Here is a 20,648-nt window from a genome sequence, read left to right as displayed (position 1 = left end):
ATTGACTCCAAATGCATTCGCCGCCAACATTTCAAATGTTCGAGTTGAAGAAGCAGAGTTATAATCAAATATAATTTAGACATACACCTTTTGTTAAGTCTGACTAAGAAATTGTAAATTGTGCAATATTTTTTAAATCAACTAATTATCTAAGCATCTAATTATATTATTCAATAATATTCCATTTCTATTATTACTATCCAGTTGTATAATTTTGAAGCGTTCTAAGTAGATTTACTTCTTCCTTCGTCTATCATTATATTGATTGATTGACTAAAAAGAAATCAATGCACGGCCTAAGCTCAATTGGGATAAGTTCAATTTGCAATTGGTCTGAACAAATTTTGTTTAATACTTCAATTTTTTTTTTCCATTTTTAAGCGATGACATTTAATTTGTAGCTTCTACTTAAATTTACAAATTCGATCGTTTTCAAACTCATGTCCAAAACTTTTTCTAATCATTGCATCGATTTTTCTTCCATACATTTAATACAATATTCGGTGAAAAATTCGACTATCATAAATTCAGTGGTAGTGGTGCATTTTTCAAAATATTTAAACTTCTCTTAATGACGTTCAAATTAAAATTTAATTATACTCATAAAGTAAAGTTTTCGTATCAATATATTATTCAAAAAATTAATTGCATTTGTTCTTAGGCCAAATTGTTAAGTACTCATTGTAAAAAAGTGAATTAAATAAAATAAACATTAATAATTATTATATTCACTTAAATATGCAAACAAACACTTGACTATTAATTAATTATAATTATAACAAATTATAAATTTATAGGACTCAAAGCACATTAAACAGCAAATAGTTTCTTCTATCAAATTTATTTTAAGTTTTTTTAATACTATATATATATCGAATGTCAACTAATTAATGTAACAGTAAACTGTTTTTTTTTTTTGCATTGCATGCAAAATTGTGTCATTGAACTTGACGTTGCAATTCACAATCTATAATTAAATTGCTGCTATTCATGTATATTAAATATTTTGTTTGCCTTTTTGTGTTTTCAATAATTGTTATAAGTAAATGGGACTGAGAGTAGGGGATGCTTTAATCAATTTCCGCATTGACAAATCATTTGCCGTTAATCTTTGACTCATAGACAACAAAAAACGCAACGATAGCAACATTGTCAAGTTTGTTAATCTGTCCCAAAAGAGATGTCAATACATTCCCATTGTCTGTTGACTTTAAGCAGATGACCTTGCCAAAAGGCTACTGAACTCGCTCTTTGACACCGCAGAACAAACACAAAAACCCATACAAAAAACTATCAATAAATTAACAAAATTTTGTGTGAAACGATTTGTGGGTGTCACATGTGAGAAATATATACATGACTGACCTGCAAGTACCCTGTAGCCACCAAATTGTTGCTGTTGTTGTCCTAGATTTTAAATAAATTTTGATAAATTTAAATGTCATCACGCATTAAAAATTGAGAATTAATAAACATATACTCGAAACGTTCACTTAAAAAATATCAAAAAATAAAACTTTAATAGAATATTTTAATTTTTCCCGACTTCCAAGTACACTTCAAATTCTCAATATTTTTTGGAAAACTCTGATATTTTAATAAAATTTATTAATGTTTTGATGATCGACGCTATGAAAATGTGATGCTTACATTATAATTTATAATAATTGGTTATCAAGTCATTTCCTAGAATTGATTATAGTTATTGTTAATAAATTGACTTGGCAGTTTGACCAGCACAGTCATAGACAAGTTAATATGTAACCATTAACGCAGTTGTTATTGTTATTGTTATTGTTATTGTAAGCCAAACAGATGAAGTTAAATGAAATGTGCTATTGATATGAGTTGGCGTTAATTGTTTTGTTCATACAACATCGGTTCATTTAGAGATCAGAGATCTCCATTTCCCAGTTCTCAGATTGTTAATTGGTCAGACTAGTAACGGATCTGTCCGTTTTAATCAAAGTATAATTAGCTCACTTTACTGGCTAATTCGCACTTGGTAATCATAGGGGTTTGATTTCACTTTGATTAATTACTAATTGCATTAGCCACGTTTCCCAGCTTGGAATGCAACTGCATCATCTGTAGGGTTCAGCTTGGGTCAAAAGCTATTAACGATCGTAACATGATCATTATTATTATTACTATTGCTCTGACGTCATTTCGATTCAGAAATAATATATAACGTCGGACCTTACGCCCAAATTACATTCGTGCTCACGATTATCGACTCATGTTTAATTGATCTAAAGAAGACTTTGGCTTTTTAACAATAGTTTTCATTAATTTAGTTCGTAATCGCAACCCGAAAATAGAAAAACAAACTTAAATTTCATTTAATTTATTATACAAAAGTTCAATTGTTCATTTGAAAGTGTTAAGCAGACAAGTACAATTTAAGTGGAACACAAATCTACAAAATAACAAATGACAAAAAAAAATCAATGGAAATTAGAAAAAAAGAAAACCAATTAATTTGGGTTAAATTACAACAACTCTATTATTGTATATATATTTTGGGTTCAATAATCTCAATTTATAGAATTTTAAAATCGTAAAGCCAGTATTAAGTAGGATTTATTTATAATTTTATTAATTTAATTATTCAACTATTTGAAATGAGAGTTATAAAAACTTCAATAATAAATTTTAAAAAAAATATGTTTATTAAAGAATAAATTTAACTTATACAACTTTAAACTGATAAAATAAAGTTTGAAAGTTTGGGGGTATGTTGTAAGGAGTGAAAACAACACCAAATAAAAATAAATATAAGCTTATTTAAGTATTGAGCTTAGTTCGATATACAAATAAACTTGAAGTTAATTAAATCAGAGACACAAATTTAAAATTGATTGTAAGTTTGAAATCCCTGAAACAAAAAAATGATTGCAGTGAAATTTAGAATCTTGAATAAAATTAAGTCTTAAATTAAATCAAACAACTACTACTGGCCTATCCCACTAAACCGTTGAAAATATCTGGCAGCATATAAACTTTAAGAAATCGTAAATATATTTATGAAATTGCAGTGCATTGCTGATTCACTATTTATGTGAAATCATCATTTTTATTAGTCTGTGAGATGCTGGCCAAAGACTTTATTAATATTAGAGAACTTGTTTGCAATCGTTCCAGTTGCTCTGGCAGCAAATAGGCAGTCAATCGACTGGCCATCAATGATGATGATTAAGATAAATTAACTGATCTGTCAATATAATATGGCGAACTTCGAGCATTGTAATAAACTTGGCTACTTTATACAACAATTTGATGGCATGCAAATTTGTCGAATGAGACGGCTTAAATGCCATCTCCAAATATGCAATTGATAATACTTTAAGTAATACTTATACTTACCAAGGGGAACTTACACCTCTGACATGGGCGATACACGTGCTGTTAATAACAAACGAACAATCACTCATTATTACAGCTGACCTAAGACATATGTATACTAGTATGTATCTGTATCTTTGTATCTGTTTGTGAAATATAATTATCGATTAATGTTAGTTTAAGTGTCGATTCTTGATTTTTCTTTTAAGCACGATATTGTCGTAAACCGGTGATTTTTCTTCAAGTTGAATTCCGTTCCGGTTTTCCAATTTAATCACAGTTGAGCTTATGCATTACGCATAGTTGAAACGATACATAGATAAATTGATATACATCAAATATGGGTAATTATTTATCAGCCCGATTTCACGTGCTCTCTGGTAACCTTCACTTCGATGTCAAACATATGTCCGTCTCCTGTCTGCAATTGTACGGGTATTTTAATTGTTCAACCTGAGATCAGTTTACAGTCATCGTCTACAAATCTGTCGAGTCATACCAGTGTGAAAGAAATATTATAAGCTCAAGACAAACATAAAGCTTAATCATAAAATAAACACAATCATCTAGAGTATGCAACTAGAGTATGCAACATATAAATAACTTTTAAGTTTTAAGCATATATTTATGCATACTTAACGCAAATCTAAATAATAATTAACCAACAATAAACAACAATAACAAATTACAAAGTGGAATTTCACAATATACGCATATGAAACTTGTTATTTGTATTCGTGTTCGTATTCATAGGAATGGACTCTGGTCGGGCCTCCAACGACGCGTCGTCATACGCTTTTTTGACTGTCTTTTGACTAAGCGATTTCATTCAACAGCTCTTAAATTAATACACATGCATACATACAATTACATATGTATTTATAAGTGGTATTTTTGACTTATTGGCTTAATAACTTAAAAATGGTAGGAAATTTTTCTAAGATAATTTTTAAAGGTTTCCCGAAAATGTTTTGATTACATTTAAAATTCACATATTGGTTTTTGAATTTTAAAATAGTTAAGCCCTATGAATTTGATTATTTATTTTGTATCATATTAAAAGTTAACTTTTTTTTGCAAATTTAATTTATTATAATTTTTATTTACCTTGTTAATACAACTACTTGATTAACCGCTAATTTGCAGAGATGCAAATACGGTTTCAGATATCTCTGAGATAAACAAAGGGTAGCTTGTAATCGAGCACTCTTGAAAATTATTTTTATTATTTACGACTTCTTATAGCAGTAATTATAGCTAAATCGATCCTTAAATCATTCTTCCGAATACATCCAAAAACACAAGTAAGTTGGTGTAAATTGTCTACAGTTATCTGGCAAAAGATTAATGATATGAGGGTTCTGCATATATTGCCCGAAAGATTGATGATTCTTGCATTTCATAAATATGGTAGGTACAACAATTTCGATATCGAGACAGACATTACCTTGAAAAGGTTTTAACTTGAAAAAGTCCAATTTTGTCTGGCACTAATGATCTGTCTTTTAATGTGTGTTGCAATATGGGGAATCAACGAACAGCAAGTATAAATACCGAGTCCAAAGATCAGTCACAGCTGACGATGACTTCCCGATCAATAACTTTAGACTTTAAGTACTAATCATATTTGTAAAGATTTCTTGTTTTTAAGCACACAAGATAATTGTGCTGCGCTTTTTTCGTTCATTTGGCTCGACGACAAATTCAGTGACATAGTAACAACATCCTCATGAATAGAGCAAACACTGCACAACAACAGTCAAAATAGAATAAATTATACGACACACTTTTTTAATGTTTTCTTTTTTGTTTTGGGATCAAATTCGGCTGCTAATCATGAATTGGCACAAAATCAACAAAGGCTATTTTGGCATGTGAATCAGAAAGGGAACTTCTGGTTTTTTCAATTTATTTCTGGATTTATAACGTGCTGCGTAAGTGTCAAAGGCCGGAAAGACTATAAGATACTCTGTACTTGTATGCGTTATACGCTTCGCTAGATGGCGCCTCTGTTACACACAATCTTAAAGTGTTTCTTAAATAACTTCTATATTTATTAGCGGATAATTATGAAATTTTCAGAATAAATAGAGAAAAATGTAAACATCTAACAAATTTCAGTTATGTTGATTAAGCAGATAAAAGTTTGGAGCTGCCTATTTTTTACTTGGCTTCAAGGTATAAAAGTGATATATGTATATGATTTTGTATAAAGAGGAACTGTGCCAGACGAACAGTGGAACAGCGAAGCCTTGTAACACATTTTATCATCGATGTCGTCGAATTTTTCATGAGCAAAACACAAAGTTGAAAGACAAGTGCCTGTCGGCTTATTATTATTAACACTTATGTGTGTTTCTACCCCGCCCAAGTTCAGGTTCAAGATCAAGTACAGAGCATACTTACATATTTAATCAATTATGACTACAATCAAAATATTTTATACCAAACATGCAATTTACAAGCTATTAAAAGCCCATAACTAATCAACAAAATTTATTTATACATAAGCAATTACGTGATGAAAACAAAAAGTTCAGCATAATGAAGACATTTAGCTGTTGGGGGCCTATTAAAATAGCCATAAACTACATAAACCAGCTCTAATTATATGGCCAGGGTTTTAAGTCTCACGCTTCTTTCCCTCAGCCCCGAGACATTTGACACATACGTTAAGCAAATTGATCAAATCATTTAATTAGCATGACGAAGTGTGACAATATATACTGAAATACTATAAATAATGTAGTTTGAAGTTAGTAGAGTCATCGAACCAAGTAACTAAGCTTAGATGATTCAATATATAGACATTTCAAAATAATACAAACATTGGCTATCGTTGGCACTTCAAAATTAGATTATATTATGAGAAACACTTTATTAAATACAATATATTTTGTTAGTTTCCGTTCGAATGGATTTTTAGAACACAAAATTATTATGCCAGTGCTGGGTATTTTGATTGTCATTTGAAATTACAAGAAAATTGCAATAGCGTATTAAAGAATATACCTGTGAAATCTTGAAGGTCAGCCAGGAGTTGTAAAGAATATTTCAATCATAAAAACCTATTTATCCAGCTCTATAAAATTGTACAATTTTCTGTATAATTTTAAATAGATTTTAGATATGAGATCATTTAAACAAGTTGTCGTAAAAATTAGCAATTTTAACTATAAAGAGTTAAAGTTCAGTTTAATTTTTTTTCCCCCATTTCATAAACTACTTGAAAGTCCATTTCAAATTCTTAGTTAGCACCTTATTTATAAGAAAATCAAATATTTTAACTAAATATTTATATCATTACTGTTGGGCTTTTTTGATTTGTTTAATTGACACAATCTTGACATAGATCAGGTTCGTATGACGAGCTATTGGAATAGATTCTGTATAATAATTACAGCTTTCGGAGTTAACTGTCCAGTGGCTCGAGCACGTGAAGATTATGCATAAACAATAATAGATAATGATGTTCAAATATATAATTAAATTTATTTCGATTATCAAGTTCGTGACACGGAGCCCCGTTAAGATTATTTTGTTTTATTTACGCGATTTTTCTTTGACACATTGCTGGATGCAGAACAGATTGTTTATTTATTTTACATCTTGTTTTTATTACTATTTTATTTTGAATATTTTGTTGAATTTTTTTAGGATCACCTGGTTCAACACTGATTCGATTTATACAACAGTTGAGATAAAGCTATTTGAGATTGTAATGAGATCAATGCACTGATAACAATCTCGAAATGGGGGTATAAACAGTACTATACAAATGATTGTAGATGTAGAATGTAGATTTTGAGAAATTAAAAAAAGTGTCAAATTGAATTTTAAAAAACGTGCTTATAACATTTGAAAATTGTACCGAAAAATGGTAAATTGTTTCTTCTATATCGACAAATTTAAAATCAATTAAAAAAAACAAAATCAGCACAAAATGTAAATATTGTAATAAAAAAAATTACGACCAATTCTGGGTTAATACATATATGATTATAAAATTTAATTATAAGGCTAACCTGTCTGAGAAAGATATAAAAATATTAATGAATTTAATTAAGCTATAGCTAAGTATACGGTTTAAAGCTGTTAAATGGTTGAACTTATTTAAAACCAACAAAGTTTTCTTTGCCGGTTGATATTCAATGACGTTAAGCCTTGTCAAGTTTATGAACCATAAAAATGCATTGAAATTATTATTATTGAAAATTATTATTGTTATGGGTTTTCAACAAACAAAAATAAATATAAAAAAAAGTATACTTACTTTTTGGTATTGCAAACATGTTTTTTTTTATTAAATACTCTGCACAAAGTAACAATTGAGTTAAGTTTTTATAATTTATTTATATTTTTTTTAAATTAAAATTGTTATCAGAGAAAATTTACAGAAAAATATACGGAAATTTGAAGACATCGACTGTTGAAGCTGCCAACAGCAAGCAATCGAATGAATTGAAATGATTGGCATGATTTATAAAACGTTTTTAATATATAGATGTGTGTATGTATACTAAGAGGAGTAAGTGTGTTTATAATCTCCAATGTGCAACGATGAGCTTTTCGAGCTTCGAATTGGAACGTCATAGATATGTCTTATCAAAATCGTGACTGATGAGCACTTGATGCAACCAGACAGACAGACAGTCAGACAATGGGAGAAACAGTGAGACAGACTGACAAACTTCAGAATTGAGCGCATTTTTTTGGGCAGCTTAAACAGCTGTTAAAAGTCAATTAAAAAGGGTATCAAATTGAACTGCAGTCACCTCCAATATAAGTCTAACACTAAAATAATTATATCAGCTATATAGGTAAATATATTATTTTTGTTGGTAATCAGCTTTAAAACACTTTTGTTGTCATTTGTTTTTTTTCTTTGTCATGCTATTGTAGCTGAAGTCGTTGGTCCAATTAGCCGAAGCCCTGAACTATATATTTATAACAATTGAATTTACCCTATTTACAAGTAAAATTCATTTACTATTTATAACAATCTCGTTTTTTTTATTTTGTCACTAACACACATACAGACACATATACGCAACTCTTTTTTTTATTGCCTTCGCTGTCGCGAACTAATCGAGACCGACTAACGGACTAACTTGGGGGTGCCAACGAAGTTGTTTAATCAAAATAAAATATCCAGCTAAATAAGTCGTTGAACGCTGCTTTGCGTCGAGGAAGAATGTAGAAGAAAAAGAAGAAGTAGATGAAGATGGAAATGAAAATGAAAATGGAGAAGGAGGTGGAGGTGGATGTGGATGTGGAGGAGTAGAAGCGAAACATATGGAAATTGCGATAGCAGAGATCAGAAGAGAGTAGTATGTTCAAGAACTAACTGTTAACTGTTCCAATGGAAGCATATAGAGTGCTTTGCCTAATGAAATACCCTGCACAATAAGAACAAAAAACTAGAAGATTGTTTCAAGCAACTCTGTGAATGTTGACAGTAATAACTAATAAAAATGATTAGGGCTGCAAGTCTCAACAATTTTCAAGAAGGTTCTATGATTCAATATTCTACTTTGGTTTGATTTTATAAAAAAAAAATATTTTGTAATTTCTTTCTAATTTTCTTTAGTTTATTGAGCCTCAAAAATTATGTAAAAAATGTTTTTTTTTAATTGTTTTTTTAGAACCAGTTTAATTACTTTATTTTTTTCAATTGTTTTCTAACTGTCCTTAAGTTTTTGAGCCCATAAAATTATTAATAATAATGGTTCCGACTTTTTTAACTTAACTTACTATAATATTTTTAGATTTGTTTTTCCAAAACAATTTTCAGCATTTTTTATAATTATTAACTATCATCTTATATATTACACAGAGATTAATTAAGCAATTAATTTTAATTTATTGTGTTTCATAGAAAAAAACATCTAAATCTTAAGCTCTTCTAGAAATGTATACCCCTGCTGGTGTCCAAAAATTTGAAAGATCTATTGAGGCGCGCTGATAAGACGAGCTTAGAGCGGATGCTAATAGCAGCTGCCCAATGACCCATTACGAGTGATAAGACAAATGCCATGTGTATGTACAATACGATATAAAAATAATTAAGGCATTCGTATATTGAATATTCTTATTATATTTAAAAGAATGTTAAAAGAATGTTATGGTGTTAAAAGAATGAACGGCTAATTTTAGTGTGCCAAAGGTTAAAAACTTGTACTCTTGAAAATTTTTTATTGCGGATTGTTCTTAATTGATTTAAATTATGAGTTGGTCAAAAACATATTTATAAAGGTTTTTAAGCGGAAACAAATATTATTATCGTGTAAAATTTTCAACTGAGTACATAAGGCAGATGTTTCTGTTAAGTTTTTTAAATTGTATCACATAAAATCATTTTCTAAACAATTGTTTCCTGTGCCATCTAAACGATGCTATCGTTTAAAATATAATTAACATTCTATGAGTAAATGCTAAAATAATTTGTATTTTATTAAAGAAAATATTTAGTTTATAAATTCTACCACGCCTTATTTAATGATTTGACGCTTGTTGTTACCCAGTTTTCAAAACCTGTCAATACATTCTGGCTTGAGTAGAGTATAAGTGTATAGCTTAACTATCGGCTAGCGGGTTCATTAGCACGTATTCAAATGACTTTTTGATTTGCTCTAGAATGTATTATTTACATGTATGTGCATATATTAAATATATAATATACATATATTAAATACAAATAACTCGCCCACATGTGAACAAATAAATGGGCTGTTTACGTTTTGTTACGAACTTTAATATAGTAATCCAGTAGCTTAACTTCTTAATGAAACCTACAATTAAAGTAATTCGATTGTGGCAAGAGGCATGTACTCGTATGTTGTAATTAAAAAATACAAGGAACTGAAATGACGCAAATGGGCAGAAAAGTGAAGGGATTGCAATGTGCATGCTGTGAATTGAGAGCTAAGATCTGAGCTCTGATCCGATCTCAGATAGGATCTGTCAGCAACAAACTCAAAAGAAGAAGCCACAACGTGTAAAAATACTTCCGCATAAAATCCCACTGAGTGGTTTTCACATACATACGTCATGAAGCTCTGTAAAAATAAAACAAAAACAAAAAAAAAAGTAAAAGGCAGCATCCTCAATTTTGCCACTCTCCACGAAGAGACTGGAAGGTCAGGCATTGTTACGCCCCCCTGGCAACCCTATTGTAACACTTCCACTCTACACACGTGATGTCAGCAAGTCTTGGCGCCAAAACACCTTCCCAAGCGCCTCAGTTGCCTCAGTTGCCCTCGAGTTACGTGCACAGAAACCAAGCCCAAAAGCCACAACATTTTATTTGTTCTTAGTGTTTTTTTTTTTATTGATTTAAAGTTTTTCCCGTTGTCGCCAAAAGTCAAAGGATTACGCGGCTTTAGTTTTGCTTGTTTTAAATATACTTACAGTATTTCTTTTATTTAAAATTTACGCGTTTTTCATTAAGCTACACAAATTTAATGAGACTTTATTTTACTTGTATTTGTTTAAGTATTTCGCATCATTTCGCGCAATTTGTGAAAAAGTTTAAGGGATAATTTAATTCGTAATACGATTTGAAACAATTTGAAATTAAGAAATTAAGTGTGATCATTTTTTTTAACTGTGGAGAGTCATCACCCGTTTTGACCTTCTATTTGCACATGTGAGTATTTGCAGAAACTACAGTGACCCAAAAGTAATGCTTATGGTTGATGAATTTTAACAAGGTCCTGGTGTCCTAGGTCCTATCGTATAAAAATAAATCTTATTTTTGCCTTAACATCTCAGTCCTGGAAAGAAATTTCCCTAAGAAATGGTTATTTATTTAATTTTAAATTTTAGAAGGTTAAATTACAATTTTAGCTAAAACTGCTATATTTTCTTCTAAAATAAAAGTGTGTACAGTGTGTTAACTATTTGATACCGCTCAATTGGTAATATATTTTATTTGATTAGCATATTGAAAACTAGTTGCCGTGTTGCAAATACAGACATACGGATGCAAGTCACTGAATCTAACTATATACAATTAATCAACAAGTATTTTATAGTGAATTCAATTACTAGCTAGTCTCGACCCACTGTATACCTAACTGTTAGAATAAATCTACAGTTAACTGTGCAAAACAAAAGCAAAATGCAAAAGTATCGCATTTTGCATTAGTTTAATATTTCTCTGGAAGTTATTTCACGCTCTCCGTCTAGCCCTCATTTCGCTCTTTTTCTCTTTTATCTCCCTTCTCACGTTGTAAATGAGCCGGCTATTTATTCTAGTTTCTTACTATTAATTTTTATTGATGTTCCTATGCAAATTGTTTCATGTTAACAGCTCTATGGGTATCTGCAATCCGAATCGATTAATTAATTAAAAGTTTGCATTTTCTGTCATTTGAATTAGTTCAAACAACAACAGCTACATACATAATTGTAGTGCATACTAAAAAAAATAATTAATTAATTCCATTATTGGTGCTTTATTTTATTCACATTCCAGCTCAACCGCAAAAGTGATTTCAATAAGTGCCAGGCACCGATTCCAAAACATTTTCGAGATCGCAGAATCATAATCCTACAATAGAAGACAACGACATGACCGATCGTTCGTACAGGTGAGTGTAAATTCTACCTGTAAATAAGTAATAATAATCTGAATAAAAGTGAGCATACGCAAGTAGTACTTTTAAAGTACCTTTTAAATATTACGAAATTCACAGAACGCTTGTCATTCTATTTTTTATTGTTACATTGAACTACGGTATTTATATAGGCTTTCAAAGCACATAAAAAAGCTGTTAAGCCTATTAAAAATTATTTGGAACATTCTTTGCAATGTTTACCTTGTAATATTTTTTTAACAACAGAATGCCAAAAATCTAAATTAAATTAAATTACAGCAATGTACTAAACATTTACGTAGTATTCAAATATATAAATATGCGTAATTTAAGTTGCAATATTTATTTGGCCTTTAGATATGCTAAGTATATATTAACTTCTCTTGAAAAGTTTGCAATATGACCCACACCAGTCTTGAATTTCCCGAAATTTTTTATCTGTATATTTTTATTATAGAATAAATTTACATATGTACATATATAGTGCAAGAGCTTAAAATTGAAACAAAATATATGTAAAAAAAAATTTCAATCATTAAATCAATCAGCTACACTGTCAATCAATCAGTAAAACGTTAAGTCGGTCTTTCAATTAATCATATATTAGTGCAGTCAGACAATTATACAAATAGTCAGTCAATCATGCAGTTAGTCAATCACGCAGTTAGTCAATCATGAAGTTAGTCAATCAGTTAGAAATTCAATCGGATATTTATTTTTTCAGTCATAGTCAGTCATTCATATAGTCAGTCATTATCTATTTTGTGGGTCATTCAATCAATCAATTAGTCATTTAGATTTGCAGTCAGAAATTTATGCAGAAAGTCAGACATTCACACAGACAGTTGCTCAGAGTAAGACAATTAGTTAGTCCTTCAATCAGCCATTCCATCAATAATTTAATCATTCAGCCAATCAATCTGTTAGACATTCAATAAGTCATTGGTTTAGTCAGATAGTCATTTACCCAAACAGCTATTTAGAGTCAATCGCTCAGTTAGTCAATCAATTAGTTCGTCATTAATGCAGTTAGTCAATCATTCAATTAGTCAGTCTATCACTCAGTAAGTCAACATAAGGGAGACAAGATTTTAAGTTTATCTTTACAGCTAGCTTAAGTTCCTCTTGTTTAACTGGTTTCCCATCAATCCGAACTGGTTTGCCATCAATCCGAACTGCTTTTTGACTTATTCACATCACAATTGGGTTTCTCTCCCCTTTTAAGCTGGCCCTGTGATGGAGGCGTTGATCATGCGTATTATGCCGCAGCCCAAGGGCCAATTTATCCCTCGGCTGTGCCGCCAACAGCACTGTGTGCTGACTTCAACAACAATCCGGGAGGCGGATGTGGAGGGGGATTGCGTTATCAGTTCAATGGATTGCCTGGTTATATGCCACCGCCAGGATTGCTGCCCAACAAGTACAGTGGTCCGTCGATGCCATCGCACTTGGAGGTGTGTCAATATGCACATGCGAATGGCAGCGCCTCTTGCTACAATCGCAATCGTTATATGCCCTATAATCATAATCGAGCATGTGCATCGGCTGCTGCCATGGCGACCATCAATGGGCATCCTCTGCAGCAGCAGGCGACCGTCTCCTATTCTGGTTATCAGGCATCGTTCGCTCCCATCTATAAGCAGGCAGCTCCACTGACCACGCCCACAACGCTGCCCTCGGCAAGTGTTGCCGCTGTTACGCCCAGTATTGCCAGTGTTGCCAGCAGCAGTGTTGCTGATTTTGGTTACACCAATGAATTGATCAACACCATGGCGCCCAGTGTGGTGCCCCTCTCCTGCTCCGGCACCACCACACTCTCCACTCTCCCCACCAACAACAAGAGCAGCAGCAACAACAACAGCAGCAGCAGCAGCAGCAACAACCACAATGGCAGCAACAGCTCTGCCGGCGAAGTCAATGCTGGACATGTTTATGCCAGTGGCAGCGACACCAGCGATACCAATGCTGTCACATTGCAGATAACCAATCTGGATTATTCTCAGGATGAGGCCAGTTTGCGCAACTTCCTCATGAATCAATTGAAGCCCATTACGCCCGTCATCTCCCTTAACTTTGAGGGCAGCTCCTATGCCAAGGTCACCGTACCGGATCTTTATGTAAGCACAGTAAACTCTCACAAATTACAACGAGCACATATGAAGTTTTCTAGGGATTAGAAATTGAAAAATTAGAAGAAATTTACTTATATTTAAGAACGCAACATTTAATTATTAACAAAAATCTCTTTTTATTCATTGAAAATTTGTTTATGTTTTCAATATGTTGTACAACAGAAAGATGATATTATTGGAGCTTGAATATGCTTTCGTCAGTAGACTCTTACCTCGTGTAGAGGGTGTTTTTGTACCCGTTACTTAAAAAATAAGTGAAAGGGTATATTGTTTTCGTTCAAATAAATGTAACAGGGAGCAGGAGGCATCTCCGACCCTATAAAGTATATACATATATTCTTGATCAGCATCAACAGTCGAGTCGATATAGCCATGTCCGTTCGTATAAACAAAAGGATCTCAGAGACTTCTATAAGCCGCACGCAGTTCAAGTTTGTTTCTAATTAAAGCCGAGCCCTCTTCTCCGAAAATCGCGAAATCACTCCCACAGCTTTTAAGATATTTCGGTTTTTATGGTAATTTACGTTATTTATTAATATTATCTATTATCCCATTTGATCGCAGCAAGATCAGACAAATAAAACGGCGGTAATAGCTTACCAAAATTTATTAATAATTAAGGCAATACAAGCACCCAAAAGTATGCAGTAGTTTTTATTAAATAATAATTTCTATAAAGTACTTTTATATATATATAAAAATACGTAACGGTATTCTATGGTCGAGATCTCGACTGTAGCCTTTCTGACTAGTTTTTTAATTATAGTAGTAGATTAGTTATAATAAGTTGAGTAGTAGAAGTAATAAGAGTAATTTATCGAAAAAGTAATACATTTCTAATAAGTGTATCTAAATCTGCATTATCTATTCATCTATTCATCTGTTATTCCTTCGGTCAGTTTGCCAAGCAGGTGGTGTCCAATTTGCACCGCAAGAAGAATGGACACAAGCGCATGTTGGTCAGTTACACCCGTGACTCGTCCCTCACCGAGGTCAACACATTGCGCTGTCAGGTTGCCGGACTCTTGAAGGTCAGTAATTATATCCAATTCAGTACCTGTGCTGTAAATTATCACAACTTTGTTTTTTATTTTGACTGGAAAAATCCTTTAGTTTTAGTAACTTTAACAGAGCGTGAAATAATCATTAATGATTTTTATTAACTTACTCATAACAAATAATGATTATTTCTTGATTATTATTTAATGCTCAAAAATATTGTTTATTTTTTCTTATAAATTATTTAAATCAAGCTGTAATTTTGACTTTTACTGTGCGATTTTCTTATCAGTAAGCCAAGACCTATATAATCACGTTTTGAGTCAATGAAATGAATTAGAAAGTCAAAATTACATTTTTATTTTTGAGTAAATAAAATCGTTATTTTTTAAGAAGAAAAACTGAAGAAATAACAATTATTTCATGAGTGTTATTCCTTTTGCTCAAGAGTAATGATAGATTTTTGATTTTAATTAAAAATTAATAAAGTAATTATTATATTGTAATTTTTAGCAAATAATTTTTTTATTAAAACTTTTAATGATTACAGTCTTTGATTCATTTACTAAAGAGATTTATTCCTCATTCCCATCTACTCTTTGCTTACTTATCTGCAGGATGTTCCGTATTATACACTTCCCATGTATAAGTTCCGTGAGCTATTCCAGTCAAGGTTCAAGACATCGATTAGTGTCCTGGATTTGTATAAGATGCAGGACATCTGTACGATTAATTCGGACAACAACGAAGACAAGTTCATAAGTCTGCAACCGGAGCTGGTGAATACCCTGGAGAGTTCACCATTGATGGAGGGACTTCAACACAGTGTTCCCTACTGTACGGCGCACTTTAAGCGGGAACAACACAAGGGTTGGGCAGAACAGGAGATTGAACCATTGCCCAACGTGTGCATGACCATCGCTGAGATCCAACAACTCATCTATCCGCTGTTGAAGCATCATCCCGGTGATATTCCCGTTGCCACATTGCTGCACTGCATCGAGGATCAGTTGAAGGTGCAAATCTCGGCAGATGAAAGTGGCGTCAATCTGGAGCATCTCGTCTGCTGTGTCCAAGGCATACAGATTCAAGTGAATAACTTTGGCATCAAGATTTTGGGTTGGCTGGAGCTCAATAAGGAGTTAAGTGGAGGCACCACCAGTACCTGTTCCAATGTCAGTCTAAATTCCAGCGATCGACCGAGTGCCTCAAATGGTGGGGGTTACTTTAAGAATTCTGTCGCGGATCCCCTTTTTCAAATTGCTCGCGAAGTCATCGAGCTGGTCAAGATGTCTCCCAAGTCCACAATGAAGTTCAATCGCTTTATTCCGGCTTATCACAATCATTTTGGCAAGCAGTGTCGTGTGGCAGACTATGGATACACCAAATTGATTGAACTCTTCGAGGCATTATCCTCGGTGGTCCAGATCATGGGTGATGGGGAGAATCGTCAGATAACGCTTACCCATCGCACCCAGATAAGACGCTTCACATCGGATCTGTTGCGTGTGCTCCGGGCACATGGAAATAGCTCCGTCTTGTTATCCCAATTGCCGGGCATCTTTGCCCAGACGCAAAATCGCAACTTTGATGTTACCGATTATGGTGTGTGTGACATTGTGGACATTCTGGATGGTCTGGTCAATAGCAATATTGTGGTGCTCAACACTGTGCAACAGGGCAAAGATATACTCATATCCATGCCAAAGCGTAAGCAGACCAACAGTGAGCTCGAGAAGATTTGTGTCTTTGCCGGCGAGATGGTTGAACTCTTCCAGAATGCACTTCAATATACCATACTGTTTCAGAAGTTTGTCCGCTCTTATCACTATCATTTTGCCTATCAGTGTCGTCTCAGTGACTATGGATTCTTCAAGCTGGCCGATCTTATGGATGCCATCCATGGCGTCGTCGAGTTGGAGCAGAGCAACGATGAGGACAAGAAGATAATGCTATCGCCGAAAATGGCCAGACGTGTGTTTGCCGAACAGTGTGAGGATCTTATACGGAATGCCACTGGCAACTCCACCAACTGCATGAAGTTGGATCAAATCCTTACGCTGCACAAAAAGAAATATGGATATCAAATGCAGCCACAGACATTGGGAGTCAAGGACATTGCCAGTGCCCTGGAAATGTTGCCCTATGTGGAGGTCATCTACAAGGAGCAATCCACCTGGTTGATATGTCATAATGATGACTTGGAATTCCGACAGCTGTGCTATCGTGCCTGCAAGCATTTGTTGCTCAGGGAGACGCCAACGCCAAAGGGGGAGAGAGATGTGAAGCTGGAGCAATTGAGTCAGGCGCAGTTCCTCAACGATTTCAATGGCAAACACAAGCTCCAACTAACGGACTCCAAATTGTCAGCCATGCGACATGCCATCGAGGTGAGTTTCCATCCAAAAAAGTTGTCAATTTTTTGTTTTAAATATTTACATTTTTTATTTTAAAAAAATTAATACAAAACAAAAATCCATATTTTTCTTTGTCAAAACAATGGATTGACCTACTGTATATTATATGCATATGAGAGTCACAATCTCAAACTAATTAACGTCAAATTTTGTATTATAAGAATATAATTGGATTGTATGATTTTTTAAAATTAATTGAAATTTAAATAACATTTCAAAATACAAGTTTTTTAAATATATTTTTTGGCTCAAATTAAGAAAAAACAAATTGACTGAATAATGGATAATTGACTTTTAATTAAAAATGTGTATTTATAATTTGCATTTCAAAATCATGTTATGACTGAAAGATATACATAATAGAATACATAAATTGTTTAAAAACGCCACCTCAACTCCTCTTCTCCCTCAGATTTATACGGAGGCGGATCAGTCCTGTGTGCGTCTTACCAGCTTTATGCGTTTCCTAATCTCACTGGTGCGTCTTCTGGAGCAACGTCCCAGCATGTATTTGCACGAACTGAAGACAGCAATGGATTGTGGCTTGAGCACCACATTTGAGTTTGGTTTTCCCAATTTGTATTCGGTTATTGTGGCCCATGATGATCTCTTTACCATCAATAATGGACCCACCCAAGAACGCAGCGATGTCACCTTGAATGTAAACTGTGAATGTAAGTAAAAAGTTGATTCTATTCGAAAATAACACTCAATAACTATAAAATTTTAAAATTTACCAAAAATCACATTTTTCATACACTTGAGTTCTCAGATAAGAGAAATACATTTTTCGGAGGGGGGAACTTTTTTTTACGTACATTTTTAAAATCAAATATATTTATAGCAATTTTAAAAGTGAGTTTAGCTTTAACACCTTTACACAAAATTCCCAAACCCTATTGTGCGGTATTTTTTACAATTTTTGACTTTAAAATTCTGGAAAAATTAATCAAAAAAAATTGTGAACTTTCATTTACTCCATTTACTTAACTGTATTATTTATGAGTTGTTTAAGGTATTGATCAAAAAATCCAAAGCTGGCATGATTGAAATTAAGGAATTAATATATTTTTAATTTTTAGGATATTTTTCTGCAAGTGTATGAAAACTGCAGTGTGTCGAAGATCACTTTTCATACTTGTTATCATATATTTCTTATTATTTAATTTAAATTTCGTTTTATTTATATTGCAGTACGTCTTAGTGCTGGGGCAAGTCACCAGCATTTGTTTGGATCTCTCAAGCTGCCCTATGCCAAGCACAAGGCACAGCGTCAATCTCGCATTGCACTTGGCGAGCACAATCGTCCACCTCCGGCCCAATCGCCGCCTCCATCAAAGACCCGGGCCATTGCCAATGAATATGCCAACTCTGTGAGCAGCTCTTTGAGCAACGTGGCCTACAAGCCACAGGTGAAGGTCAACAGTTTTCAGGCCTATCAGGAGCATTATGCTACTGCTGCTGCAGCTGCTCCTGCCACAAAATACTCGCCACCTGGCTTGGCCAACTGCTCCGTCATGTCATCCACATTGCTCAATAGCTCTGGCTCCAACGCCAATTCGGCATCTGGTTTGTGGAGCAGCTGCAGCAACAAGGAGAACTCTTTGAATAGTTCCCAGCAGTTCTCACACAACAGCAGCTACAACAACAGCAACAGCTCCTTTAATACATCATCGGAGCTGAACAGCAGCCTCTGTGTGGGCGATGTCGCCTCCAGCACAGCAATTACAGCTGCCACGTCCTATGATTATTCCAGCAAACTTTGGTATCGTCGTCAGACCAGCTTCGGCAATCGCCAACAGCAACAACAACAACAACAACTACAAGAACAACTGCAGCTGCAACAGCGACAACAACAACAGTCCGCATTGTTGCAGCATCAGAACTCTATGGATTCTGGAAGGGATTTATATAATGCGGATGGAATGTCCACAAGTGGCGTCTATGATCCAGTCAAGTATGAGACGACCACTTCAGAGGTAAGCACAAAATATTAATTATGTTTATTAAATATTACATAATTATAATTTATAATTTATTTATAAGACTCCCATAATTTCACTGCTAATAATTTCAGTCATTCAGCTCTTATCATTTGGGTTTTGTGATAATTTTCAACTTGTACTTCCAGTCTCTTTAAACGTCTTATTGCACGACAAAAAAAAAAATAAAAATAGTATCTACTTTGTGTAAAAATTTTAGGTACCTAGCTCTTACCGTTTGGGCTCTGCTTTGATTGCCAGAAAGTCAGTGAGGACAAAGATTTTCATAAATAGTAGTATATAGTTGAGGTATATATATATAGAGATAAAAGAAATTTTTGTTATAATTAACTGGCTGATTAAACCAAGTCCAAGTAGAAGCTCCGTTACTGTATTTCTAACTAAATTACTTTTATGGCATAAGGCGGGATATTAAAAAATGCGCGATTCATGAGGTGAAATCTGTGAAAAAATAACTAGATTTTAGTCCTAATTATCTTGAAATCATTTCTTAAAATCTACGCTAAACAAAAAATATTTGCACGGCTTTGAGATTCTTATTATTATCTTATTTTTTATGGGTGAAATTATTCCTTATATTAAATTTTAAAATTCTTTAAAACAAACAAAAAATTTTATTTTTTCCATTAGAAGCTGCCCTACTGGATCGATCCCATTTGGAGCAATCAGCTGCAGGAGCCAAAACAGAATTTACTAAACATACGCTTGCCGGAGCTAAAGGCTTTCAATGTGTTGCCGATGTTTCTATCACCTTACACCATATCGAAGCATAAGAATATGAAGCGGCAATTGTTCAATTTCGATAATCACGATCGCAAGATTGTCTAAGGTCAGAAAATTTGACCTTTGAACTCTCTGCAACAGAGCTCCTGGTGAGCCTTAAGTTTGTTACAATTTGATTTCATTTTGATAGATATTATATCTTTATTAAATTCGTTTAGTTATAAGCACATTTTGTTAATGCCAATTATTTACAAATTCTACAAACAAATTTACACATACTATATAAGTTATAATTTTTTAAAAATTGTTACTCGGATAACACATCATCAAACATCAATTTGTATTTTAGTCATAAGCAAAAAAAAATAACTTGTTGAGTCTTAAACAAAAGAGTATTATTTTTTTTCATATACTTGTAAATTTTTTTCA

General features: G+C 33.1%; 1 protein-coding gene across 1 annotated transcript; it reads left to right on the top strand.

Annotated features, from left to right (window-relative positions):
• Positions 1-10,617: 10,617 nt before the first annotated feature.
• On the top strand, positions 10,618-20,609 carry LOC117781884 (meiosis regulator and mRNA stability factor 1). The gene is made up of 8 exons (XM_034618765.1): positions 10,618-10,993; positions 11,825-11,939; positions 13,171-14,062; positions 14,977-15,108; positions 15,694-17,466; positions 17,906-18,167; positions 18,688-19,472; positions 20,127-20,609. The coding sequence occupies exons 2-8, from the start codon at positions 11,920-11,922 to the stop codon at positions 20,322-20,324; spliced, it is 4,062 nt and encodes a 1,353-aa protein (XP_034474656.1). The 5' UTR covers positions 10,618-10,993; positions 11,825-11,919; the 3' UTR covers positions 20,325-20,609.
• Positions 20,610-20,648: the final 39 nt, after the last annotated feature.

This window comes from Drosophila innubila, assembly GCF_004354385.1.
Source record: "Drosophila innubila isolate TH190305 chromosome 2L unlocalized genomic scaffold, UK_Dinn_1.0 4_B_2L, whole genome shotgun sequence".
Lineage (NCBI taxonomy): Eukaryota > Metazoa > Arthropoda > Insecta > Diptera > Drosophilidae > Drosophila > Drosophila innubila.
This window is presented reverse-complemented; position numbering and strand designations above follow the sequence as displayed.